General features: G+C 55.6%; 2 protein-coding genes across 2 annotated transcripts; both read right to left on the bottom strand.

Moving 5' to 3' along the window:
- Positions 1 to 229: 229 nt before the first annotated feature.
- LOC135452132 (uncharacterized) lies at positions 230 to 6,761 on the bottom strand. Its single transcript, XM_064721938.1, has 12 exons — positions 4,898 to 6,761; positions 4,410 to 4,468; positions 3,660 to 3,814; positions 3,153 to 3,256; positions 2,973 to 3,031; positions 2,594 to 2,730; positions 2,389 to 2,513; positions 2,205 to 2,263; positions 1,746 to 1,900; positions 880 to 986; positions 682 to 795; positions 230 to 490 (listed from the first exon to the last, which is right to left on the bottom strand). Exons 1-12 carry the CDS (start codon positions 6,668 to 6,670, stop codon positions 422 to 424), a joined length of 2,916 nt encoding a protein of 971 aa, XP_064578008.1. The 5' UTR covers positions 6,671 to 6,761; the 3' UTR covers positions 230 to 421.
- Positions 6,762 to 7,684: 923 nt separating this feature from the next.
- C10H15orf39 (chromosome 10 C15orf39 homolog) lies at positions 7,685 to 20,122 on the bottom strand. Its single transcript, XM_064721937.1, has 4 exons — positions 20,005 to 20,122; positions 9,800 to 12,829; positions 9,401 to 9,434; positions 7,685 to 9,196 (listed from the first exon to the last, which is right to left on the bottom strand). The coding sequence occupies exons 2-4, from the start codon at positions 12,780 to 12,782 to the stop codon at positions 9,193 to 9,195; spliced, it is 3,021 nt and encodes a 1,006-aa protein (XP_064578007.1). The 5' UTR covers positions 12,783 to 12,829; positions 20,005 to 20,122; the 3' UTR covers positions 7,685 to 9,192.
- Positions 20,123 to 26,571: the final 6,449 nt, after the last annotated feature.

Genomic DNA, 26,571 nt, shown 5'->3' with positions numbered 1-26,571 from the left:
AAACAGAGATGGTTTCTTTGGCTCAGGAGCCATTTGGAGGGGAGTGGGAGATTGATGGGTTAAAAATTTGCTTTTTTTAGCTCCCCAGCACTAGGGCTGTTATCCCAGAGCTGAGAGGACCAAGCCCAGCTCGCAGGCACCAGCACATGGCTGGGGTGGTACTGGGAGCCCAGGAGGGAGGTTTGTTCAACACCACCCCCACACCAGACACACATCCTTCACAACTGGGTTTCACGGTCTACAAACAGTTTATTTAAGATACAAAATTCACAAAATGATTCCTCAACACACCTGAGTCTGCATTCTGCTCAGGGAGCACCTGGCAGCTGCTGTCACAAGGTCAGGTAGAGCTTCTCGGCATCTCCTTCCCACACACAGCCCCTCTCCAGGCTCCCCCCAGCTGCAGATTCTGCTTCTCTCCTCAGGCAGAAGTGCTTTGCCACTCAAAGGCAGAAATGCTTTGCCACTCAAAGTGACCATCCTCAGAGTCCTGCAGGGGAGAGGGAAGAAGTCACTTGAAACCCCTCCAGTGAAGGCAGGAGTGAGGGTCCCTGCCCTCCAGCTCCCCACAGGTTTCTCCAGCCCCAGAGATCCTCACCAGGTAACAGGAGAGCCTGTGATCTGCAGACACACCAGCTCCCAGGCACAAAAGATAATGCAAAGGATGCAAAGGCCACTCACCTCCGTCCAGAAGCCCTGGTTATCCATTTCCAACGTCTGCACCCCCACTTCAGGGTCTCTCCTGTCCCAAAGGGCTCCTCCAGCCTGCCAGCCCAGCCTCTTGGTGCCCAGGCACTGGGGAGGAGAGCACAGGCACTGCAGGCACTGCCACCCCACAGAGCCCCCCAGCCCAGCCCAGCAGACAGAACCAGCCCTCACCACGAGCACGATGGGTGCAGCCACGATGCAAAGGCCACCGATGACCACCAAGACCACTCCGTAGGCTGGGAATCCTGGCTGGGGCCTGGGAGGATCCAGGGTGTCCTCTGGAGCAGAACAGAGCATTGAGAGCCTGGAGCAGCTGCTCTGCCCCACGGGCTGCCAGCCACCCACTGCCCCAGGATGAACACAGGGGATTTATGAACTCCTGTTCCACCCCCTCCATGCCTTCTCCTCCCAGCCCACAGCAGCCTGCAGCACAAGGTCCCCAACCCCAATGTCCCAGGCCATGCAGAGGCAAAGGGCACAACTGTCACTAAATGTCACTGCCTGCTCAGCTCAGCAGCCAAGACACCTGAGCCTCTCCTCACACAGGGGATCAGGATGGGGTCAGCTGTGGATCCACCCTGCTCCCAGTGCAGGTGTGGAGCTTGGAATCTGGATGTGGCACTTGGGGATATGGTTTAGGGGTGACTATGGTGGTGCTCAATTCATGGTTGGACTAGATGTGCTTCAAGGTCTCTTGCAAATTTGATGACCCCATGATTCTGTAACCCTTTGCTCTGGAGCTTTGTTATCCCCCTGCCCACTGGGTGAAAAAATCCTTAAATTGATGCTGAAATAATTGCTGTCCCTAAAGGCTTAAACACACACCACTTTATCTCCAAAGACAAGAAACCTACAACAACTCTAAAACAGCCGCCATGAAGGATCACAAGATCGTCCTCATCTACTTAGAATGACAAATCTCTTGTCAGTGATTTCTGTATCCGTGGATATCACCTTGACAGTGAAAACCAGAAAACATTCTTCAATCATCATGTCAGTCATTTTCCCGGGTACCCAGGTGCCAGAGGGGAGCTTACCTCCCACAGCAAGAGAAAATGGATCCACGTGGATATCAGAGCCAGCCAGAGCCTGGTTTGGCCCCACCGAGTGCACGAGGGTCTTCAGCACTTGCATGCTGGTTGGAGCAGGGTGCTGGAAGATCATGTTCCCATGGCAGAGCAAGGAGCCAGGCCTGCAGACAGGGTTGGGAACAGCTCCAGCAGCTGCCAGCCCCACCATGACCCCACAGAGGGATGCGTGGGCACTCCCAGCCTCCTCCCAGAGGGTTTTGCTCAGCAGGAGGAGATCTGTGCACTCAGGGAACCCTGGGATGGAAGGGACATCCCTGGAGGCCCAGCAAGTCACCACAGCTGCAATGGCTGAATGCTTGACCTCAGCTTCCTCTGCAGATCCTTCTGCAGCTGTCAGCCATGAGCTGCTGGCTGATGTCTGAAGGGAGCCCTCCCTGCCCAGCAGAACACCCCTGCCCCACTCACAGGAATTCTTTGATGATGGCTGTCAGGAAGGATGGGTAATCCCTCAGGGCTCTGGCCACCTGGAAGAAAGGGTGTGCTCAGCTCTCTGTCAGCTTTTGGGGCACTTTGGACACCCCAGAGCAGCCCCTCTCCCTCCCTTCTCACCCCACTGGGAGGACCACAACCCCACCAGCCCCATTCCTACCACATCACCAAGTTCCCTGGAGAGATTGTGGTGCTCTTCAGAGAGAGGATCCTGAAGCTTCTGGCTGAAGGGTCTGTTGGTGACGACGAAGGACAGAGGGTACACGAGCAGACCCAGCTTGGACCCTGAAGGAGCAAGAAACAAGCCCTGGCTGAGCACATTTGGCAGCCACCCTGCCCACAGCACACACAGGGACCATCCTTACCCTCCACCGAGATGGAGCTCAGGTCCTTGGAGAGGTCTGAGAGCGCAGTCAGGGCTTCCAGAACCTCCTCAACGTCAGCATGGACAACTGTGTCCAGGTAGAGATCTCCAGTGATCTCCGTGTTCGCACCCAGGTTCCTGAGGGGAGAGAAGAGCTCTGAGCAAGGCAGGAGGGTTGGGACCCAGCCCCTTGACTGGAGGTTTTCTCCTGAGACCCCCACAGAAGGGGCTCAAATACAGTTTGCTCCAGCTGCACATCCCCTGCCAGCTTTTCCCCTCCCCTCCATCCTTGCAGCACAGCTGATGAGCTGCAGAGGGCACAGGAGAGAGTGAAGGCAATGAAATTAAGAGGTTGGCAGAGGAGTAGCTACACCCCATACCTGAGCTGGGTGATGGTGAAGTTCCTCACGTTGTAGAGGCCACTGACAGATGCAGTAATCTGGGCAGGGAGAAGACAACAGTTCACACCTTCCCCTGTTTAGCACAGGTTAATCCAGCACGCAGGCCATGCCCATTCCCTCAGCATCTCCCTTTGGAAGAGCCCCCAAGGCTTGGCATACCTCTTGGACCAGCTTCTCCAGAAGGTCCATCCTGTCCACCCCAAGCTGGGAGCCAGTGAGGGAGATGGACAGCTTCTCTGGGTCCAGGTTCTCCAGGCTGAAGCCTAAGGGAGTTGGGAAGAGTTACACTCAGACCTGTTCCTGCAGCTTCCTTGGGGTTCAGCCCAGAGCTCACCCACGGCCACACAGCAAAAGCAGAAAGCAGCAGGGCAGCTGAGTGAGGAGGGATCCCTTTGGATGTGGGAAAGGTTGGGATGAACCATTTCCCAGCAGAGCTGGGGCAAAGAGGGGAGGCCAGGGAGCTGAGCAGAAGCCCTGGCCCACACAGACCCAGCTGCTACAGATGTGCCCTCCACCACCCTCCATACCCTTAGAAAGGCTTTACACAGGGATGTTCAGTGAAGGAAAAGCCTGGAACCCAAACTGCACGGGTTTTGGCTTGGAGAGAGGCACAAGGAGGGCACCTGGCAGCAGCAGCCCTGCTGTGGGAAGACCTTCAGCACTCACCCGCAGACTGGATGGACTGGGGCTCCAGCTGCCAGCTGAACATGCTCCTCCCCTTGCTCGCCTCTGTGACCACGGTGCGGATCAGGTGGGAGTTGGTGGGAGCAGGAGCATCCCCCCGGAACAGAGCCTCCCCTCTCACCACCACGGAGCCGTTCCTGGAGGGACAGGGCACAGTGGGCAGCACAGTTACTGTGTTTTTTTTTTTTTTTTCCAGGTGCATTTATCCAGAAATTCAGACAGGGATCCCTCGGGATGGTAACACCAGGGAGGGAGTGAAGCCCCTCAATGCTCCTGTCTGGAGCATTTTGTGGGCAAACAATTCCCTCCAAGCCAAAGCTGCAGCTTGGAAAAAAACAGAGGTCACTGGTTCTACCAGCAGGGTCCATCTTTATTGCACACACTCCAATATTTATGTTTCTAGCATGGGAAAGATTGAAGAAAATCTCATGAATGTGTAAGTGGAAGGACAAAATAGCTCACACCACCAAACATTCATTAAAGCACACAAGGTTTCGGCCCTTATCAGCCATTCACTTGCAACAACCACCTCCCAGCCTTCAGGGAGCCAAAGGAAAAACAAATCACCCGTGGTGTTTATGGGGGCAGCCATTCCTCTGGAATGCACCTTTCCCAGTCTCTATCAAAGTGAAACAAGTTGCTCTCCTACTCAGGACTCTCCTTAAGGCCAGGGTGGCCACCAGAGGCCACTGCTGCTACAAACCCAGCCCTCCAGAGCAGCTGCACACTCACATGAACTCCAGGACATTCGCCTGCAGGAAGCTCTCGTAGCTGGACAGCATCTGGTTGAGCTGGAAGGAAGAAGCACCTGGTAATTAACTGAGGAGGTTTTCCAAGCTCCCCCATGAGAAGGGGAAGTGCAGGAGCAGGTGGATAGTAAATAGAGGGAATTCAGCTCAGGCTGCCCAGGGGAGTGCCAGCCCTCTGGGCATGCTGGGGATGAGCTGGGATACCCAGAGCAGCCACCCCCATCCTGGCAGGGAATGCCCCAGCAATAATGCCCTGTGCCAGGGCCCTGCAGGCTGCCAGGGCTGAGGGGAGCCCAGTCCCAGCTCAAACCAAGCTCCAGTGGAGCAGTGCCAGGGCTTTGCCCACCCTCACCGTGCTCAGGTGGGCACCCAACCAGCCAAGGGCTGGTGCAGCACTCAGGCTGCTCCCCCCATCAAGCCTTGGCACCACCCCACAGTGCCAAACGTGTCCCAGGCACCCACAGCACCCACCATGAGTGTCACATCTCCCTCCAGCCGCCGGTAGCTCAGGGAATTCCTGCTGCCCAGGGCTGGGGCGTAGGCGATGCCCAGCAGCCGGAACTGCAGGGGCAGCACGTGCACAGGCTGGGTGGGCAAGGGCAGGCTGCAGGGGTGGCATGCAGGAGGGTTTGTCCCTGTGGAGCCAGGTGTGCCCGTTGTCATCAGCTGAGCTGAGCTGGAGGCCGCTCCGGTGGCTGCAGGGAGCTGCTCCGAGGCTGTGGAGGAGTTCTGGGAAGCGCTGGAGCCACTGGGCACGGCGTGGGCATGGAGGGTCAGTGCTGAGGGCACAGCCAGGCTCTGGGAGCTGGGCAGGGAGCTGGCTGCATGCCCAGCCCCAGGAGAGCTCAGCATGCTGCTGGTGGCAGTGAGGTGCAGAGCTGGCGCTGTGGAGCTGGGGGCAGGCACAGAGCCTGGGCTGGCAGGGCTGGGCCCTGGAGCTCCTGCTGCAGTGGGAACAGATCCCACTGCTGCTGTCCTGGGCTGGCTGGGCCTGGATTCTCCTGTCACAAACGTCAGTCCAAGCTCCGGGGTGGCACCAGGGGCTGTGGAGCCCATCCCAGTCACGGTGGGACCTGCAGGGCTGGGAGCCCTGGGCTGTGCAGGGGGACAAGGCCACTCACACTGTGTCCCCAGGGTGACAGCAGGAGCCCCAGATGCCTCCGTGGGAAGGGAAGAAGCCAGCAGGTGCTGATGGTGGGCAGCAGGAGCTGCTGCAGTGGCAGGAAGTGATACCAGGACAGCATCCAGGAGTCCAGAGCCATTTCCTGGAGCAGCTGCCCCAGGCAGGGCAGTGCCATCAGTGCCCCAGAGCCCCTCTGGTGCCAGGGCAGGGGACACCCCGAGCGTGCCAGGGCTCAGCTGGGTCCAGTTGGGTGTTCCCTGTGCTGGCAGAGCAGAGGCCACCACCTGCTCTGCTGGGCTGGGGCTCCAGGAGCCAGCACCCATTGGTGCCCATGTGGAGACATCGGGTGGGAGCTGAGACCCCACAGCTGCCCCTCGGAGTGGCACCAGTTGGGTGGGTGGCACCTGAGTCACTGCAGCCCCTGCAGAGGGGCCAGCAGCAGCTGTGGGGAGGGCAGGAGGGTGCAGCCATAGCTGGGAGGTGGCAGGGAGTCCAGCAGCTGTCTCACTCCCAGCTCTGGAGGTGGCCTCAGAGTCTCTCTGTGGGCTCTGGGGCTCTGCTGTGCCCGCTGGCTGCCCCAGGCCACCAGCTGCACTCACTGCCGGCATCTGTGTGGCACCACCTGGTCCTGCTCTGTGGAGGCCACCCTGAACATGGTAACCCCGAGAACCAGGGCTGGGGACACCCTCAGGCTGGAAGGGCCGAGCTGAGGCAGCAGGCACCCTTTTGCCAGGCCACGGTGTGGGGGACAGTGTAACAACCATTGCTGTGCCCAGCCTGAGCCCATCCCTGTCCCCAGAGCCAGGCTGTCCCTGCAGGGAGGTCCTAGGTGTCTGTGTCCCCAGGCTCTGTCCCTCAGCAGTCACAGCTCCCTGGATCCCTTGGACGCAGCCCGAGGAGAGCAGGTCCCCACAGGCTGTCCCCAGAGTGTCACCCACCGCTGGCTGTGAGGCTGCTGAGCCCGGGGGAGCCCAGGTGACAGCAGCCAGAGCAGCCAGGCCGTAGGGGACAGCAATGGCACACACACACACGGCCAGCAGCAGGAGGGCTCTGCAGCACCGGCTGTGGGCAGCAGGACACGGCGCTGTGCCCGCAGCCCCTCCCCGCTCAGCGCGGGGCATCGTTGCTGCCGCAGGGGGCTCCCGGCGCTCCGACCCCTCCGCTCCTCTGGGAGAGCCCACGGCAAGAGCTCAGCTGTGGAGAGGGACAGGAGGGGATTCAGGGTGACTCCCTGCACTCCCACATCCCAGTGCCTGCCCCATTCCCAAGCTTCCCATCCCCTGAGCTCCTCATTAAACCCCTCCCTTGTCCCCAGCAGGGTCCTAGCTCAGGAAAGGCTGTGCCAAGCCTCAGCACCTCCTGGGAAGCTCCCAGGGTTGTAACAGCCCCGGGCCCAGACATTCCCTCAATCCCTGTCCCAAACACCCGCCTCATCCCCAGAAACCTCCCCAGACCCCCCAGCACCCCTCACCTGGCAGCAACCTAGGAGGAGAGAGCACCAAGGCCCAGCCAAGCCCTGGCTTTTATCTGCTTTCCCAGGGGAGGAGGTGGCTCTGTCCCAGCTGCTCTCAATTAACACAAACTCATCTGAGCTCCCCCAGGTGCAGCTGGAGGAGCTCTCAGCAGCAGCAGGAGGGGGTGGGCCTGTCCCTCCAGGCAGGGTGATCCCCAAACGCTGCTGATGCTCCCCAAAACTCCGTTTGTGGGGTTGTGGCAGTGTTCACCTCCTGGGCTTTGGGATCAGGCAGATTCTGTGCCTGATGGGGGGCTCACAAGGGGGGAGGGTCTCAGGGGTCAGCCCAGGCTGCATCCCTGAGCACCCCAGAGTCTCCTGCCCAGTTTCTGGTGTTCACACATCCACCAGCAGCCTTTTCCCAGGCTGTCACCCGTGGGGTTTGTGGAGGCTGGGATGTGCTCCTGTGGTGGCATCCTGGACACTGGATCCAGCCCCCAGGGATGGCACAGAGGGGTTGGGCACAGCACTTGTGGATTGCTGCAGGGAGAAGAGGGCAAGTGCAGGGAGTGGGGGATCTGGGGACCCCCCAGCCCCAGGAGGGTCCCATTGTGCCCAAGCTGGGAAGCAGAGACAGAAGCAGGGCATGTCTGGAAACAAGCCAAACTCATTTAAACCAGGTGAGGTGAGGCAACTCTTCATATTCTTACAAAAAAAATTAAATAAAGGGAAGGAACTTTCTTCCCTGGAACCTTATATATGTACAAAAACCAACATTATTAACAAACACTGTTTTCCAAATCACTGTGCACAGGCATGGAGTGGTGGGGAAGAGTGAGGAGAACAGCAGCATCTCCCTCACACCCACAGCCACCCCATCCCCATGGAAAACCAGGAAGGCACCCACAGAAATCCCCCAGTAGCAAACACACCTTTTGGCTAAAATAAGCCAGTTTGGGTAGGGTCATTTCTACCCACTCCCCCCACCCCAAAATAAATATTCCCTGTAGTGAAATAAAAAATTAGAATAACCCTTGTTTTGTTCTCCCTGTGCCCTGCAGCAGCTTGAAGAACACCTGAGCAATGAGTTTTTAAGGCCTCTGCTGTGTACCCTGCTGCAGCCCCCCAGGGTGAGGGGCTGTCCATTGGTCCTGGCATGCCCACATCCCTCCTGGCATGCCCATAACCCTTGGAGATGAAAGGACCCCTCCTTCCAAGCTCTGGCAGCATCATTCCCCTCTGTGCCCCTTCAGTCTCCACCAAGGTGGTCCCTAAATGTGAATCTCCCACGTTCTCCTTTGGGACGGGATCTGGGACATGAAGTGATTTGGTTTTCTTTTCTTTAACAGTCTCTTTAAGAGTTTCTTGCAGCCTTTTAGTTTAAATAAAAAGACATGTATAAATTACTGTATTTCAAGAAAAAGATAACCCAAAACACATGACCTGAAGGCAGCAGCTCCTTATAAAGGTTAATCCAGAACATTTGTAAAATGTCTTCATTTATGACAAAACCAACTTAGTCCTGGGACTATGAAAGTCACAATTCCCTTGCCCCTGCTGTTGTGCCAGGTCTTGGTGGTACTTTAAAGGTGAAAATCACAGAGGAAGGGGATGTTTATTGGGAAAGGCATGGATAAAGCAGGAGGGGGATTCAGAGGAGAGAGGAGGAGGTGGGATGTCATCCCTGCAGTCCCTTTTTGCAAGGCTGGGGATGGTGGCTGTGGCCATTTCCATGCTCCTCTTGCTCCAGCTCCACTGGAACTCCAGCCATTCCCTCTCAGCTCGCCAGGGCAATCATGGATGGAGGCAGGAGAAGCACTGAGAGATGATCCATTCAAAGAAAAGCAGCTCCAGCTGCCGTGAGGGGCTCGAGCCCATGCCTGCGGGCCCGGACAACCTGCCAGCAGCATCCCTGTGTGTCCCTGGAGCACCCTGAGCTGCTGTCCACCCTGAGCAGCACCCCAGAGGGTCCCTGCCAAGGAATCAGCATCCTGGATGATCCTGATGCCAGTGGGACCTGAGCACCTGCCTGCAGGGCTGCTGGTGGTGTCAGCATCCTCGGCTCTGGGGACTCAGGACCTTCCCATTGCTGTCATTGTTTGGCTGTTGCCCTTGGCACATTCCTCAGTGCCTCCTTTTCCTTGATCTCTCTGTGGCTGTTGCTTTGCCACCAGTGCCTCCAGGCCAGGGCTACCTGGGAGAGAGGAAGGAGTGATTAGGGAGGGCACACCTCCACATCCTGAATATTCCCAGCTCCAGCCCAGCCCCAGGAGCAGAGCCTCCCCAGCCAGCTCCAGCTGCTCATCATAACATGAAATCCACATACATACCCCTCAACCAAATGACAAACAAATCCCATAAATTCCTAAAAACCCACTTTGGAAGAGGAGGTACTTACTTGGAAGGCTGCTGGCCAGTCTCTGAACTTGAATCTGAAAGAAATAAAGGTGCTGTTAATGGCCTTGAGCAGCAACAAAAGGTTATCTGGACACAGCAGTGAAGTCATCAGCTGGATGGGACAGCCACAGGTGACAGGTCTGATGACACTGTGCCCTTGGATGGGCAGAGGTGGCCTGGAACTGTCTGAAACCTCCTTGACATGCCCAGGATGAGTTTTCTCCCTTCCAGCTCAAACTTTCCCCCTTCCACAACCCACAGAGGGAAATCTGGGCAGAACCCTCAGTAGGACAGGGATGGTGAGGCACCTTTGGATGCTCCCCAAGAACAGCAGCACTGGAGGGCAAGTGCAGCTGGAACATCCCAGGGACCCATCCCCAGGAGATGCCAGGCTACCTACCGAGCTGCTGCTGGATGGAGCTGTGCCAGTGGAGGTTGAGCAGGTCAGGGTAGATTTCAGGAAGCCACTTGATGGCCAGGAGCTTCAGCATGCGGGAGGTGCAGCTCTTCAGCTCCAGCTCCCTCAGGTGCCTCTCCTCCGAGAGCGTGGTGGGACGCAGCTCCACCTTGTGCTTCTGCAGCACTTGGTCCACAAAGCTCCCAGGCAGCTTTGGGAAGAGCTTCTCCTTCACCACATGGATGGGGATGAAGATGGCTCCCGCCCGGACCACGTGTGGGAAAGGGCAAGCGGACATGAAGGTCCTCAGCTGGGAGAGCAGCTTGGTGAGGAGCGTGGCCACGTCCTGGAAAGCCAGCCAGATCTCCTTGCCATTGCTGGGCTTCTGAGCATTGGGAGCCTTGGAGCCATCTTTGGGGCTGGGCAGGGATTTGGGCATCTCCCCCAGCTCTTCTGCCAGCTCAGCCTTCTTCAGCCACTGCCGCAGGAGCTCCGGGGAGGAGCGCGACACCGAGCCCGAGATGGTGTCACACAGCAAGGTGTGCAGGGAGCTGAAGTACTGCCCTGAGGGGGTCCCTGAGGGGATCCCAACCTTCTTCACCACCAGCACCTTCTCCTCCTCTGGACTGGGGGGGGCTTTGGGAAGCACAGTCTGGGGAGGGTTTGGGGCTAGGGAGATGCTGACCTGCGGGCTCGGCGGTGGGAACGGGGGGTTGCTGGATGGAGAGGAGGCTGGGGGAGCTGGAGTGGGGGTGCTGCTGGGGGGGCTGGGCTGGGGGGCTTGAGAGCTGCCATCCTGCTGGGGGGGCTCCGTGCTGCCCAGGAGGGAGGGCTGCAGCTTGTATTTTTGGAACATGAAGTTGGCTGAGCTCTGGAAGCTGCTCCTGTCCCCTGAGTCTGCCTCAGGCACCCGGGGCTGCGCCCCCTCTCCCAACCCCACCTTCCCTCCTGCAGCTTCTTTCTCCTCCTTATCCTCTTGCTCCAGTGGCCCCTCCACACAGCCAGGGGGTCTCTCTGTGTCCCCAGCTTCCACCAGTCTCTTCTTGAAGCTAAGGTCCAGCACCATGTCCTTAGGGGGTGGTAACTCCTTGCTGCCCACCCTGTCAGGGCTGCCCTCCTGAGACTCCAGCTCTTGGGGCACAGGCTTTGGCTTTTTAGGGACGCTCCTGTAACAGCTTTCCCCTTGGCTCTGCACGGCATCACTGCCCGACCTCGGGCTGGGCACCAGCGAGACGTCTCTGAGGGCAGCAGGCTCCTGGCTGCCAGCCGTGCTTTGGGGTGAGGAGCGCTCCCACAGGTGCTTCCTGCAGAACAGGATGGGGTCTGTGCCCTTGGCCTTCTCCAGGTACTCCTGGTAAGGTGCCAGGCTGAAGACGTTGTGGATCACAGGCATTGGTGGGGAGGATGACAAAGCCTTGGTGTCCCTCAGCTCTTCCAGCCCTTTGCTGGGGGTCACGGATGGAGAAGGGCAGATGAGCTCCTTGGCTGGATCCGTGACCTTGCAGGCATCTCCTTGTCCTGGTCCCCCATGGGGGGTGTCCTGAGGGGCTGGGCTGCTGTTCCTCCTCCCTGGGTACAGGGGCTCCTCCTCCCCTTGCCTGGGTTTCTCCCAGCTCCCTCCTCTCTCAGGAAATGTCTCAGTGAGCCCAGCAGAGCCCCCAGAAAGCTTCTCTGGGGCGCAGACAGGCTGGAAAGCGCTGCTGTGCCTTGGTGCTGCTCCCCAGTGCGGGCTGCCTGCCCTGTGCTGCCCACAGCCCGGCTCCGTGCCGGGAAAGGAGCCCTGGAACACGGATGCACCGCCCGGGCTGAGGGCAAACCCTGGGTACCCGCTGTTCCTGGGCAGCTCAGCATCCCTGGCTGCCTCAGCATCCCTGAGTGCCACCCCCAGCCTGGCACCCACTGCCCTTGGCACGTAGGGCTCCAAGGGGCTGGGAAAGTAACTCCTGGGCTCCTGGGGCTTGAGGTAGGCGCTGGGAAAGGGCTCCCTGCTCCCCACGTAGCCAAAGCTGGGCAGGGCACTGGGCTCCCCCACAGTGGGAGCTGCGGGGTGGTAGAGGGGGCCAGATCTGTGGGGTGACAGTGGGTAGGGGGGAGGTGGGAAGCACATTGCTGACCTCTCCTGGATCACTGGGCTGCTGTCAGGTGGATGGAGCTTGGGCCAGGGCTCCAGGCTGAGGCTGGGGACTTCTGGCACCTTCTTCTGGCTCTGGGCAGAGGAACAACTTGCTTCCAGGAATGGGGTGCTGGGGGGTGGCCCATACTTATCAAAGGTGAGGCAGTAGTGGGGTAAGGCAGCGGGGGAGCTCAGCTGCTCCCTGGAAGGCAGGGCCAGGCTGGAGGGCAGCGGCAGGAGGCTGTGGTCAGCACCAGGAGCAGTCCTGTGGGGCTCGCTGGGGTGCAGAGGGTGGGTGGCAGGAGGCAGGGCCCAGTGTGCCTCCCCTGCTCGCTGCTGCAGGCTCTCTGCTTGTGCTCCCAGCAGCAGAGCCATCCTGGGAGCCAGGAAGGAGGCGGGGGCTCCGTACACAGGCTTGGGGACTGCCAGAGGAGCTGCCTTCTTCACCGGCAAGGGGCACCTGGGACTGTCCAGCTTCTTCCTGGCCATAAGTTGCTCCTGGCTCAGGCTGTCCTTGCTCTTCTGGGTGTCTGGGGGCTGCAGCCTGGTGCTCAGGCTCTCTGGGGGGTACAGCAGCAGGCCCAGCAGTGGCCCCTCGGCCGGCACGGGCTGGCTCAGAGCTCCAGGGCCATAGTGCAGGTAGGCGGGCGTGGGGCTCCAGCCAGCCGGGGGCTGCTCGGGGCCCTCGGGGCTCTGCAGCGGGCAGGCAAAGTAGGAGCCCTTGTAGCTGAAATGGTTTCCAGAGCCAGGGTGGGGCACGGGGCTGGATGTGCCAGGGATTTTGCCGGGCAGGCAGCTGGGGGCGGGCGCCAGACGAGGCAGCTTCTTGAGAACCACGGGGCCTGCAGACTGCGAGTACCGTTTGGAGGCCATTTATACCTTGGTGCCACTGTCCCCACGGGAGAGGTGAGCTGGCCTGCCTGGAAAAGAGAGACAACGAGCCATGAGCAAAGCAAGTCCCCACAGCCAGCAGCCTGTGATGGCACAGGGTGCCAGAGGGCTACAAGCCATCCCACAAGGTGAAAGTGTGGTTGCTAACAGCTGCTCTGGAGGCCTCACAGTCATAGATCACCCCAATTAAACCTTGACCAGTCTTGGCCGTTGGGGAACCAGCAGAGACCGTTAGGGAGGCAGAGAGCTATTGGCCACTGAGCTGGGGGGTAACTGAATTCACCCAGTCAGGACCAACCACGCACGGTTCCTGAATCCATATAAAGGTGTCACCATCCGCTGGTACAAGCAGGGGACATGATTTTACTGATCTCAGAGTGCTAAGGACACACAGCAGGGGACTTTCAGTTTAATCACAGCAGCGCACCTTTACTGAGGGCCAACAACAATTATGCCACAGAGAGAGAATCAAAGAAAACAAAGTTAAGGGGAGAGAGAAAGAAGTGAGGGTATTGCTACCAACAGAGAGACAAAGTCCTCATGGTCCAGCCAATAGATTCATCTTCATTCCATGGGGAATCATCAAAGTTACCTCAGAAAGTTACTTTTTATAGTCTTTGTCCAAAGTGAGTGGCACCTGGCCAAGAGGTGAGGAAATTCATGGGCTATTGTGGAGGGCCTGTTGCTCCATGAAGCAGGTGTAAGAGTACAGAGCAAGCTGCTCCGTGCCAGTCCCTGCCCAAAGCAGTGTACCGTGGCAGCACAGCATGCACACCTGCAAACAATCACTTGGCAAGCATCCACCCCAACCAGCCAGAACTCCAGTCGGGGTCTTCAGGGTCTCTGTCCTTGTGAGGGTCGTGAGGCAAATGATGGAACACGGGGATGTAAGTATCATTGGAGGAAAAGGCTGTTGTACAGGTATGGACCCTCTTTTCATGCAAACTGAGATAAAATGTTATGAACAAGCTCTACGAGCCTCGCTGTCATGGCGTAAGAGGCATGGACTGGGCACAACCAGGGAAGCTGCTTTTAGTGTGTGTGGTAAATAGGTATGATTCGTGCTGACAAAATTGAAACAGTAATCAATATTGATACAGTAATTAATATTTGGAAATAATAAAACAGTTAAAAGGTGTAATGCCAAGAAAGAAAGGGAGAGGAGGGGTTCCACCCCCCCCCCTTTCCTGCAGATGTTCAAGGCGGGAAAAAGCAAGTGATAACAGCTACTAAAAATTAACAGAAAGAAAGTAAAATCTGGTTGGGTCACAGGAAAATGTTAATTATATGAGATTCATTGCTTTGATGCTTAAATATTATATTATGTTAGTTTTGGCTTACATTATACTAGCTTGGTGCGCATGTGTAACACAAAGGTGAATTAAAGGACATCGAGGAAGAGGAGAGGCCTTCATCAGTGACGACCCCCAAAGAGTGGTGCGACCACCTGAAAGAGTGGTGGAGCATGCACAGTAAAGGTGGTGATGAGGGTGGAGGTAGAAGTGTGATGAATCCAAAATGGGAAGAGATGGCATTGATACACGGCATAAAAGGGGAAATTTTCGCTTGACAAGCTCGTACATGAGGTGGCAAGGGTCCCAGGACCCTGCACTCCATACCCCATGCAAATTTTTTTTTCCTTATGTGCTATTATTGGAACCAAATTATCCCTTATTTTAACCAAATTATATTGTCAATATTTCAAGTGTATCCGATCTTATATATTTTCTAAGCTATTCAATTAAAATTGCTGCTACCTCTAATATTGTTTGGTTTTTTGATGATGGGATAATTGGGCAAATATAACAGGGACATATCAAAAGCAGAAGCATGATAGCTTTTAAAGTTTAACAGTTTGTGAGCAAGTCAAATGCAATTTTCTTTGTTGGTGTAACTATGAATGTGAAAAGTGTGCAGCATACCACCCTGAGAAGCCGTGCTTGATGGCTCTGGGACATGCTTGAAAAATCCTTTTTGATGGTAGGAGGGAAACACAACAACTGGTAAGGCCAGACTTATCGAGATGGACGCAGAGCCTCATCCAACCCAAGCTTATTATTTGTGTCAATTATTTTGGACATTGTGCAGTGTTTGTCACCTTGTCTGCAAAGGGCCCTGCAGAAGACAACAAACATTGCCTTTGTATTAAAAACAGAAAGGGGGAACTGTGGTGCCTAACAGCTGGCCTGGAGGCCCCACAGTTATAGATAACCCCAATTATAACTTGAGGTCATTGGGGAACCAGTCTGGGCCATTACAGATGCAGACAGCTATTGGTCACCAAGCTGGGTGGTAATTATTTCAGCCAATCAGGCCCAACTGTGTGGGCTTTCTGAAAATGCATAAAGGGAACTGCAATTAAAAAAAAATTTCCTGTTGCCACATGAACCTCGAGAGTGGTGTCATGTGTCAGTCTCAGCTGCGACATGAGGGTAACCCAGGTTCTTGTTAATTGATCCCCTGGGGCTGATTAGAGTGAAACTATGCTGATTGAGTTTATAAATATATATATACATATATAGAAATATCAGGTTTATTTTAGAACAATTAAGTTGCAGTGGTGCTGTTTTGGTTATTATCTATTGTAATAAAGCAATATAAAAACACAAAAATAATACTTCAAAAATGCCTAAGGAAAAGAGAAGGTAGGAAAGGGTAAGAGCAGAAAGATCCCATTACACATGGATCTTCCAACAAGACTGGGAGGTTGCAATTGCACGGTGATGATGTACCTGGGTGAGGGAAGGGCAGGAAGCACAAAGTCGCAGGGGTTCATAAAATGTTCAGGCTCAGTGGGAACAGCCAGGTACCTCCCCTGGGGCAGGGAGTTTTACCGGGATGATGTAATGCTGCGGATCACGGGACACCTCTCCGTGTATTTGTTTGCCTGTGACACAACTGCTTGTAGGTGCAGATAGAGGCCAATTATGGCCCATCAGAGGGGATGAATACCTACAGGCTAACCACGGCACTGGGCAGGATTTGTCTCTTATCAGCCTCTCCCCTTATCTTGTCCGACAGGTAACTACAGCCTGCCCCTCTGCACTTGGGCACTTGCTGCAAATTCTCCATTGTTTGAGGCATTAACCATGAACATTCCAGCCTCACACACCACCCCCAACTCAAACATTCCATCAGTTCTCTTCTGCTGCTGCTCGCTCCAAATCTCACACCGTGGTGGCTTTCAATATACTGGGACAGGAGGTCATGTTGTTGCCCGATAGATAAAGGACACAAAACTCGGATAAGTTTTGTGCGGTGCTTTATTAAGGGCCCGGGAGCCTGTGGACTAGCGTCCCAAGTCAGAGCCCCAACTTCACGTACAGGTGCTTCCCTTTTATATGATTTGCATACATGCGATTCATAACAAGGTCTCCAAGAAACAGTTCCCCTTGCCTAGCGACAGACCCCTTGTGATACATTCCTTAGCTCACAAACAAAATCATAAATCTTCTGCTTATCTTATTGTATGCTGCCTCCAGACAGGTTAGCATTCTTACTTTCCTACACTGGTTTAAATGTTTATTAAGTTCCTAAGACTACCTGCTAAGTTACACACAAAACCCAACACATACTATCAACGGCTACAAAACTGTTTTTAACAAACCAATTCGCACACAACTCATAACTAAACTGTAATTAAACATTTCGCTAAATTTCATTTCTTTTTCCAACAATAGGACAAGTTTTTAGTGCATCAGGCAGGGCTCAGATCAAGACAGGGAATCTCTGCACATCTGAGTCCATTTCCACAGGGGAATGTCACTGCAGGTCCAACACCCGTGTGTGCAGCATTAATAGGAATGCACAGTCTGCTGTACAATTCTACAGCGTGGCCAGTCCTGAGGGCTTTAATTGTGCAGGGATTTTCCCTTTCCACAGGATCCGACCCTCCCTGCCCGTGGGGGCACTCCTGGGAGGCTGGTGGGGCATTTCTCCATCCACCTCCTTGGAAAAGCCCTGGAAAGCTCTGGTTGCTTTGGTTCCACAGCTCAAGGAGCATCTGTTGCAGGCAGCAGGAGCAAAGCTGGGTCAGCTCGGGTGAGGAGCCAGCAGCCACAAACCCAGAGTGCCCAAAATTCCCATCCCCGGCATCACCTCGTAAAGTAATGTGAGGTTTTTACGCCCAGGCAGCAGCTCAGCCTCTCCCTCAGGGGATCTGGGGCTGCAGTGGGGTGGGGCTGGCCCGCAGGGACAGGAGGTGGGTGCCAGCAGGTGGAGCTGGCAGCCTGTCCCAGCACAGCCCTGCCTCCCGAGAAGCCCAAGTGCTCTCTGAGCATCAGCTGGCATCACCCAACGTCTCCTGAGCATCCCACAGCCCCAAGAGCAGCACTGGACCATCAGCCTGCATCCCTCAGCATCACCTGAGCATCCTGCACATCACCCAAGCAGCCCAGGACAAACCTGAGCCTCACTCAGCACTCTCCCAGCATGGCCAAATGTCACCCTTGTCATTCAGCACGGCCCAGCACCTCCAAGCCCAGGGATGGACTCCCTGCAGTAGGATCTCCTCCATTTTGGGTGGTTTTTCCCTTTTGTGGCAGCGTTAGCAGGGAAGCCGAGGAGGAAATGGAGGAAGAGCACGTGGAGATAAGATAAAAGCCACATCAACAGCAGGGGAAACAGGGCAGATATGGAGGGAGACTTGTAGGGGAGATAAAGGAGAGAGCCACTGGTGCTGCTGCAGCTTTGCCAGGAGGGGACCAGAGCTCCCCAGCTCAGCCCAGAACAGCACAGCCGAGGCTGCACCCCTCACTGAGCCCTCCTGGCGGGATTCTCATGCAAGCTCCAACAATTGATCCCTTCCCAGGAAGGACACGGCTCCCCTGGATCCCCTGGAATCCCCCACGGGAGCCGCGGTGCTTTCCTCCCTGCTCGCACCCTTGGCAGCAGCTCCCCCACACCATTTCCAACAGCTTTATCCTCAGGATAAATCCTTGGGGTCATTCCCAAGATGTGCAGTGCCAATTCAATTTCCAGCACTTGGATCCAGGGAAAACAGCTCCCTTCAAATAGAAACAAGCTTGAAGAAAAGCCCAGGCTGGGTTCTTTTCCTTCCAAAAGGGATCTCTTGGGAGGGTGGTGTTTAAATCCATCTCCCTGGGAGATGCTGCGTGGGAGGGCCATGCAGGCGTGGGATCCTTTCCCAGCTGGGACAATGTTAGGGGAGGACAAGCTGGGACAGAAATCCAGGATCTTGTGAGTCCCGATGTTTCCCCACTGCTGCTTCCCTTTCCCAAAGCCCCGGGGATCTGCAACTCCCCACGGTGGGGACATTGTGACACCGCTGTCACCACGGGAGCGGGTGACGCCACCGGGCACGATGCAGCCGCCCTGTTCCACCCAGCTCCGAGTTAAATTCTGCCTGGAGGGCTGCAGGGCAGCACGAGTGATCCCAGTGCAGGAATTGTCTGAGCTCATGAACCAAATTCGGCACAGGGGCTCCCTCTGTCCATGAAATCCACAGGGATTTTGCCCAACCTGTGCCATCCCCACACCTGTGCCAGGACAGGAAAACTGCTCTGCTTTTGCTGTCACCATCAGCCTTTTCCTTCGGGGACTGTCCCAGCCAGGGGGAAGGAGAGGGACACGTGAGAATCAGTGCTGGGGGCGATGCTTGAAGAACCCCAACACACGCAGCCAGTAATTCCGAAACCCTACAGCTGAGGAAAGCAGCGGGTGCAATAAACACAACCCCCTATTCCTCTTTTTTAGTGTTCTTTTCCCTTGTCCCCCCTCTTCCCTCTTCTCAGGGCTTTTTCCCACACGGGGCCGTTTGCCCGGGAGGGAGTAAAAGTAAAACCAAGCTCAGAGTGAACACGTGTCCGCAGCAGCGAAACCTCCCTGATAAGCTCCGGCGGGAGCCTTATCTGCCGCGTTTTGGTTGTCCAAAGGACACGGGGAGGGCTCCCGTTCCTCCCCGGCCTGCCAAGGCCGTGGGGAACACCGCACACATCTCTTTTTGCCCCGATAGCCGCCAGCAATGCGCCCGTGGGTGTTATCAGCGGAATTTCCTGCCCGGGATGCGATGCCCGGAGCGGGAGCCTCTCCCCGCACTCTCCCGCCTCCTCCACCGCCACGTGATGGCAAAAGCAGCCGCCAGCTCCCGGCCGAGCCGCAGGAATCGAGCAATAAAAGCTCCTGGAGCCGCTGGCACCCGGCAAGCCCAGCCCCCCGAGGGGCTGCGGCACGGGGAGGGCCCGGGCTCTCCCCGCACTCCAGCGGGAAGGAGGCGGATTCCCCCGGCCGCCTGCAATCCCGGTTCCACAACCTCGGGGATTTTGGGATCGTGCCCTGGAGGTCACCGTTCCCATGGCTGGCGGGCTCGGATGAGCTCACCGGCATCGCTCCCCCAAACTTCGGGCATTTGAGAGAACAAGCAAGCGGCCTCAGCTCCCCCTCATTCCACATCTTGTCCCTTTTTCACAAAGTTTGCAGCTGCCCAGCTTCTCCCAGGCGGGCAAAAGCCCAGCCGGAGCCTTCCCGTGGACCAAGCCCGCTGCTTTTTAAGGCAGTATCCCTCTGGAATGCATGCACCAAGCCACGGCTGGTCTGAGATTCAAACTGAAACTTCCCCTCTCCCCCAGGGAATGCTCATTTTTATTTAAAAACCCTCAAACTTCACGGGGCAATGAGTAGTCGCCAGAAGGGCTCAGCGACTGCGTCCCCTTCTGCTTGGGGAATTAAAACTCCTCCAAAAGGCATCGATCCCATCCCGGCCCATCGATGTCACTCACATCCAAGGCTGGCCACGGTCACGGCTGGGACCCCCTCGGTGCTGGCAGGCGCTTGCCAGGACACGAGGTGTGGATGTGGCAGGGCTGCGTGGCCGTGGCCGTCCTTGTGTCCCCTCCGCACAGCCACGGCCACCGCATCAGGGTGGGCAGCACTCCGGCGAGCCCCACAGAAACCTCTGGCAGGAGCTTGAGCGCACTCACGCTGCGAATCAGCCGCATGATCCAAAGTGTCCATAAATGGGTAAAATCCCGGGATGCGGAGCTCACAACCCGTTTTTCCTCGCACGGCCCGAGGAGAAGCAGCCGATCCCGAGGGAGGCGTGCAGGGCTCCCCCCCTGCCCGAGGGTTTCAGCCGCGGGGGGAGCCCAGGGCAGGCGCGGCGCTGGCTGGGGGTCCCCCCGCCCCGCTGCCCCCGCATCGCTGCGCGGCTCCTGCGGGACGCGCATCCCTCCGGGCCCGCACTCACCTGCGGCTGCGGCGCGGGGCCTCCCCCGGCGCATCGCTACGGGCTGGCCTGGGGGCTCGGCGCGCACGGGGAACGGGGGGGCGCTGCCCCTGCTCGGCCGGCAGCCCGCCTTGTGCGGAGGAAGTGGGAGGAGGAGGAGGAGAAGGAGGAGGAGGAGGGCTGGGTGTGCGTGTGGGCCGGCCGGAGGAGGGGAGGGGACGGGACGGGACAGCAGAGGACAGCCCAGCCACATGTGCGCTGAGCTGGGCTGGGCTGTGCTCTGCGCTCGGAGCGGGGTCTCTCGGGACGAGAACATCCCCCCGCGTTACCGGGGTCACCCACGGAGGGGTCCCCGTTACAGAGAGCCCCCCATTATAGAGGAGGCGCCGCATGGGGAGCCCACGGTGTGCAGGGGAGCAGCCCTCATTTTACGGTGACTCATTAAGGGGACCCCCATTTTGTGGAGCCCCCAGTGAAAGGGCCACGATTTCAGGCAGTCCCCATTAGGAACTACCCTCCCATTAAAGGGCGACCCAATTACGGAGAAGCAACGTTAAGGGCACTCTCCTTACAGGCTGCCCCCATTAGGGAGGGACCCCTGAAGGACCCTTCACTTACAGGCAGTGCCCATTAGGGAGGGACCCCTGAAGGACCCTTCATTTACAGGCCGTGCCCATTAGGGATGTGCCCCCATAGGGGGAATCCCATAAGACAGGAGCCCCATAGAGGGGACCCCCGGTGCGGGTGTCCCGGCTCACGGGAGGTAATGTGGCTGTGGGACATCGAGGGATCCGTAACAACTCGATGCCACTCAATCCAGTTTAGGGGCTCCACGGCTGCCTGAGTAACAAATGGTTCAAAAACGCGTGCACGGCTCACCCTGACAGCAAAGACCTTCATATGTAATATTTTCTGATGAATTGGCGCCGCTCAATAAAAGCGTGAATCATCTTGAGCCATGAGCGCACCTTAGGCGGAGTCACCCGCCTTGTATCCGGGTGTGCTTCTTAGACCTCCACCGGTGTTAAAGAGTTTTATTTCCCAATTTACCGGCAGTCCCCACGAAGAGGACCCCCCATTTCAGCCCATGCATTGTGGGGGTTCCTGTGAAACAGGAGCTCCTTTACAGAGCACAGAGGCGCCTTCCCGGGATGCGGCCGGAGGTCCGGCTCTGGCCGCACACAACTCTCTGTGCCCACAAAAAATCGCTTTCCCATTCCGTCTGCAGAGCCAGCGATCCGCTGGCAGCCTGGGGTGGGCTGGGGATGGCATCTGAGCCCCCTCAGAGTCCCTCCCCGCCCCAAAGCACAGCCCCTCCTCCTGCATTTAACCCCTGCCAGCCCCAAGCATTAACTCGGAGCGTTTATCTGAGGAGTCGCGTCTGGAAAAGTCCATGCAAACATTCCCAGACTAATCATTAACCCTCATAAAAGGCACGTAAATATGATTAACCCAGTGACACAGATCCTGGGAGATTAAGTGTGTTGCCCAAGGCTGTGGAGTGAAGCAGCGGCAGAAGCTCAGCTCCCTCAGGCAGTGAGAAATAAAGATTTCTAAGTGAAAAAGAAATAATTCCCCTTTTTCATGACTTCATGGAACAAAGACCGAGAAAGCAGGGTTTAAATTCTCCTTTCCTTGGCCTCACAAGCATTATTTTCCACTTACAGCTTTAATTTATAGCAGTTTTGTGGCAGCAGCAAAGAAAACAAGGATCTGGGAGGAGCAGGCGTGGAATTCCCAGTCCCTTGGCTCCAAAGTTTACACACACTGCTTTGTCTGGAGCTCATCGATCAGGTGCTGCCATTAATATTCTCTTTGGTAACGCAATTAGAGAATAGTTATTGCATTCAATTATGAAATGTTATATATTAGTGTGCCACACAGAATAGTTAATATATATTAAAACAAGCAATTGGGTGGATAATACAGGTTGTTATTTAGAGTTATGGGCATTAAAACTATCAGTGTTAATTTTGACCTGACTGAACAGAATCACAATTCCCTCAAAATGGCAGATAATCCCTTCAAGCTTGACTTGGCTCATACATTTACATAACTTTACTCAAGAAACACCTTTCCTCATACTGGTTTGGCCACATCCCTGCTGCCAGGCATCCAGCTGGACTCTGAAAGCTAAATTTCAACAACATTTCCTCAATCTTACATTTCTCTGGTGCAGAGAGGGGAGCTTCTACCTGCTGTCCCAGCAAATACCTTCTGTTTTGTTCTTTCTCCTGGGAATTTCCTTCTCTCAGCTCCCTGTGTGGTTCCACTCTGCCTTGGCGACTCAGATGATCTGAGCTGCCCCTTGTTGAGGCATCAAACCTGTTGGAACAGGAGACACAAACTTAAAAAAAAAATCCTCATGATTTAACTTTAATTGTTTTAATTTTTATATTAATTTTTAAAGACTTGGGAGTGTGTCTTTGGGGGAAAGGTGGGTGGTGATTCCCACTCAGGGCATGGCCATTCCCACCCTTTTTGCCCCTCCAGCCATCAGCATCCTCTCTGTTTGGTACCCAGTGATGGGAGCAGCCCCAGAATCCCCACAGGCTTGCTGGGGAGGTGAGGATTTGACTGATTCAGTCAAATTTTGGCCGTGTGGTTTTCAATTCTCTTTTTGAGGCTTCTCAGCATCTCTGTTCAATCTGTTGTTTTCTGGGCTGTGGCTCCCCCTCAGTGCTCAGGAAAGCTGCAGAATTCACATTGTCACTGCCTGCAGGGTCCCCAGATTCCATGTCCCTGTGGGACACCCATCCTGGGGCTCACCCTGGCAGACACAGGGATGTGGGAGCTCCAGGTGGGATTTTGGGCATCCAGGCAGCACTTGGAGTTCATTGCTGCTCCAAAGCCACACCACTTCTCCCATTCCCCAAAAAGGGTCGGTTCTTGTCCCAGCTTTTGCTCCCCAATTTGTCCTGGTGCCAATTCAGCCCCCCAGGAGGATTTAACCCCCTCCAGGAGGGCAGAACCCAGAGTGATGGAGAAAGGTGGGTGGTCCCCAGCTCAGAGACCTGTGGCAGATCTGTCCAGGAACATCTACCTTTATTCATTTTCCCTCTTTTTTTCCTCTCTTCTCTTTGATTTGCTTCCCCATAAAGTCATGTTTTAGGTTCAGGAGAGATGAGCTACTCAACTGATGCCCTGGTGACAGGGAGAGGTGGCATTTAAAGGTCACCTGCTGCCACAAACCCCACGGCTTCCCTGGTTTTAAACACAGCAGCCCTCCAAAATGACCTTGGGTTTGCTCCTAGGGACCAGGGAACCCCTCTCCACTCCTCAAATCATCATGCAATCCCCCAAATTATCCAACAGAGCCAAAACAGAGATGGTTTCTTTGGCTCAGGAGCCATTTGGAGGGGAGTGGGAGATGGATGGAGCCCTCCTCTATAGATGAAACACATCCCACAAACGGAATGAAGGCAAATCCCCTTGGTCCCCCCCAAAAAATTCCCCAATTCTATCCCACCACAAGGGATTTGGGACACCAGCATCTGTTGCTGTGTCCAAGAGGACAAGAGGGAGATTCATCCCACCCCACCATCCCCAGGGCTCCTGCCAGGGACTTCCCAGCCTCCTTAGCAGCTCTTGCCTTGGAGACATCCTTGGTGGCAGCAGCACCCCTGATGAGGCTCTAATTAGCGAGCTAATTGGAATAAGAGAGCTGTAGAGACATTCCCAATGCACAGCCTGCTGCAGGAGAGGGACAGAGGAAAACAGGGATGAGGGGATGGAGAGGTGGGGGGGAAGATTAGGGAGGATTTATAGGGAGGGCTCCCAACAGCTGCCATTGTGGTTAAATTTAAACTACAATTATTGTGAAGAGAGAGATCCAGGTTTCCTCATCCCACTCATTTCTTCTGGTGCCAAGAAGGAGTTGAGGCCTTGGAAGCTGCCAGCTCCTTCCAAACCTCCAAATAACTGCTGGCAGTGAGACAAGGAGACCCAAATATCCTCTGAAATGCCCACTTGTACATCTTTCCCTGTCCTTGAAGTCAGATCCCACACTTTAAGAATTTTTTGGGGTGGGTCTTTACAGCTTCTCCCACCCCTCTTTGCTCTGTATCTCCTTCTATAGGAGATATTCTCCTTCTATTTTCTCCTGTCTTCCAAGATGCCCTTTTAGGCTGAACTAGGAGAAAATTAAGTCTGGAACTGGATGATTTTTAAAGTCCCTTACAAGCAAAATCATTCTATCATGCTACGAAAATACGGCATGGGCAAGTCTGGTTGCTCATCCAACATTTTTCCAGCTTTATCTCCTTCAAAACTTTGATTTGGATCCTGCCAGGGCCTACAGTTATTGGTAAATAAATAAAAATCCCAAGTTATTCTGCTTGCTGCCCCAGGAAAGCAATAAAGACAAGGCCCAGCAACCCAGAGACGCAGGTACCTCATTATCTCTAGATAATTATCCATAGGTAATGAGATACCCAAGCCCCAAGCAAGAGCAGAGTGGGAATAAATCCCCAAGGGACATGACAGATTATCACAATCCCACCCAGAATCATGGAATTGAGCAGATCTCACCAGCCAAGAGGGTTTTTCTCTGCTAAGTCATTCCCCCAGCAAGCTGCTCTCCAAGGAACACTGAAAACAAAACTAATCCTGTTCTCCCAGGAGGAGGAATCCAAAAATAACCCTGTGGATGAATGAGCAGCACAAAGCCAAGTGCTGAGGCTTGGGTTGAGTTTGGGAGCTGAAAGCTTTCCAGCTCCATGTTCCCACTTGAATTACTGCCCGGGCATTCACACGCCGTTCCTGCACTTCATTACAAAAAAGCCGCGGTGTTTCTTTTTGCTTTTGTTTCCCAGTACGGGACGTGAAATCCTGCAAAACCCTGGGGGAGGATGCAGGGAGGGAGAAGCTCCTTGGAGCAGCCTGCAGGCTGATGGAACCCATCCAAAGCTGAGGAAAGCCACTTGTGCATTGGGACATGGGCCTGCAGTCCACAGCTCCAGCGCTGAATTCCTGGCTGGACTCGCTGAGCTTGGCACGTTTGGATGCGCCTCTGTGGGAAGTCCTGGCATGGTGGCAGCACTGGGGATGCTCCTGACGTGCTCCCTGCTCTCTCAGCACTGGGGTGGCTCACCTGCTCCCTGCCTGCAGGAAGGAAACACCCCCAAAGCCAAGGATGGATACCCATGGAACACCCAGGCCAGTCCCACAGCACATCCTGGGGCATGAGAGAAGACCTTCAGCGGGAATCTCACACCCAGGAGCGGAGATTCCTGGGCTGGGATTCTCCTGTGAGCCCCACCTCCACACCCTGCCCTTCCAGGGGGAAGCAGCCCCCCATCTGGGTTTGTTCCCTGGCCACCTCCAGGGACACCCCAGCACTCCTGGTTCAGAGGAGGAGAGCAGCCAGGGCAGGGAAACACCGTGCTCAGTGCTGTGTGCTGAGGAATAGCCCTGTGGCCTTGGGAAAGCCTTGGGTGTGGTGACAGCCGACTCAGGGAAGCTCTGGGCAGCAGCAGCTGTGCAGTCCCTGTCACACAACAGCGGGAGGAGGCAGCCCCGTGCCCAAACACCCCTCACCTCCCTGGGCTCCCAAACGAAGCCCAGTCCCTCTGTGGGGACAGCAGCAGTGCCCCTGTTTGGGGAGCTGGCCTCAGTGGCACAGCCGGGATTGGGGTGCCATCCCTACTGCCCTGGCTGCTGGCAGGGATCCCCACATCCCCAGGGATCCTTCCAGAGGCTCTGGAGCCCTGGCTCTCAGGGATCTGCATCCTAATAAGCACCATGATGTAACTCTGAGTAAGTCTTGCAAGGGATCAGCCTGAGGAAGCTGCCATTTCTTACCCTTTTTTTTTCCCCTCCCTTTGTTTCTGCTCTGGTTGAGGTCACCCAGTCTGACCTCAGCAACTCATGCACCTTCTTCCCCTTCTCTTCCCATTTGTGGCCTTATTCCCAAAGAGAATCCCTGTGTCTGTGCCAGCACAGATGCTGCTGCCTGCACCTAAAGCTCTGGAATGATTAATTAATTTATTTCTGCATGATTCCCAGTGTGGGAATGGCTGCAGGTCTCTGTAACATCTCTGGACTCTGTCTCCAGCAGTTATCTGTGATGCCCATGTGTTTGGTGTTCCTGCAGGCTATCGACCCATCAGCTGCTTCCCACACATCCAGTGCCCACAAGCCTCCCACAGATCCATCAAGATGCTCCAAAAGTCTTTAAAACAGTTTTTGTTCTCTCCTAGCTGGGGTCAGGAGGAGGTTCACCTCTCCAGGGTGTTTGCATGGCATTGCTGCGGTATCTCCCGCATTCCTTTACCCTGTGTGGGAGGACAGGCATGGAATTGTGAGCAATTTGACCATTTTATTCCCTCTCCTGCCTGCAGAAACCACTGTCAATCCTGGAAACCCTTCTGCAAGAGTCCCTGGCCCTGGGCTGGCTCAGTGCTGCTCTCAGGCTGCTCTCTTCCCTTTAGGGGATGGTCCAGGGTAGTCTCTCCTCTTCCTCTAGGCACTGGTGGGGAAGAGCACACCAAGATGGATGAAGGTTCTCCACAGAGAAGACCCAAGGACCAAAGTGGAAGGTGTCAGGATCCAGTGGGACTCATGATTGCAGTGGTGGCCACCAAATCC

This window comes from Zonotrichia leucophrys, chromosome 10 (genome assembly GCF_028769735.1).
Source record: "Zonotrichia leucophrys gambelii isolate GWCS_2022_RI chromosome 10, RI_Zleu_2.0, whole genome shotgun sequence".
Taxonomy (NCBI): domain Eukaryota; kingdom Metazoa; phylum Chordata; class Aves; order Passeriformes; family Passerellidae; genus Zonotrichia; species Zonotrichia leucophrys.
Note: the sequence above shows the minus strand (reverse complement) of the source record. Positions and strands in the feature narration are given on the sequence as shown.

What these genes read in the sequence shown, in the direction of transcription:
- LOC135452132 (XM_064721938.1), bottom strand. Translation starts at nt 6,670, where the DNA reads ATGCCCCGCGCTGAGCGGGGAGGGGCTGCGGGCACAGCGCCGTGTCCT. An exon ending in AGGGAGATGTGACACTCATG is followed by an intron (nt 4,469 to 4,897) that starts GTGGGTGCTGTG and finishes TCTTCCTTCCAG; the next exon opens with CTCAACCAGATGCTGTCCAG. An exon ending in TTCACCATCACCCAGCTCAG is followed by an intron (nt 2,731 to 2,972) that starts GTATGGGGTGTA and finishes CTCTCCCCTCAG; the next exon opens with GAACCTGGGTGCGAACACGG.
- C10H15orf39 (XM_064721937.1), bottom strand. Translation starts at nt 12,782, where the DNA reads ATGGCCTCCAAACGGTACTCGCAGTCTGCAGGCCCCGTGGTTCTCAAG. An exon ending in CTCCATCCAGCAGCAGCTCG is followed by an intron (nt 9,435 to 9,799) that starts GTAGGTAGCCTG and finishes TATTTCTTTCAG; the next exon opens with ATTCAAGTTCAGAGACTGGC.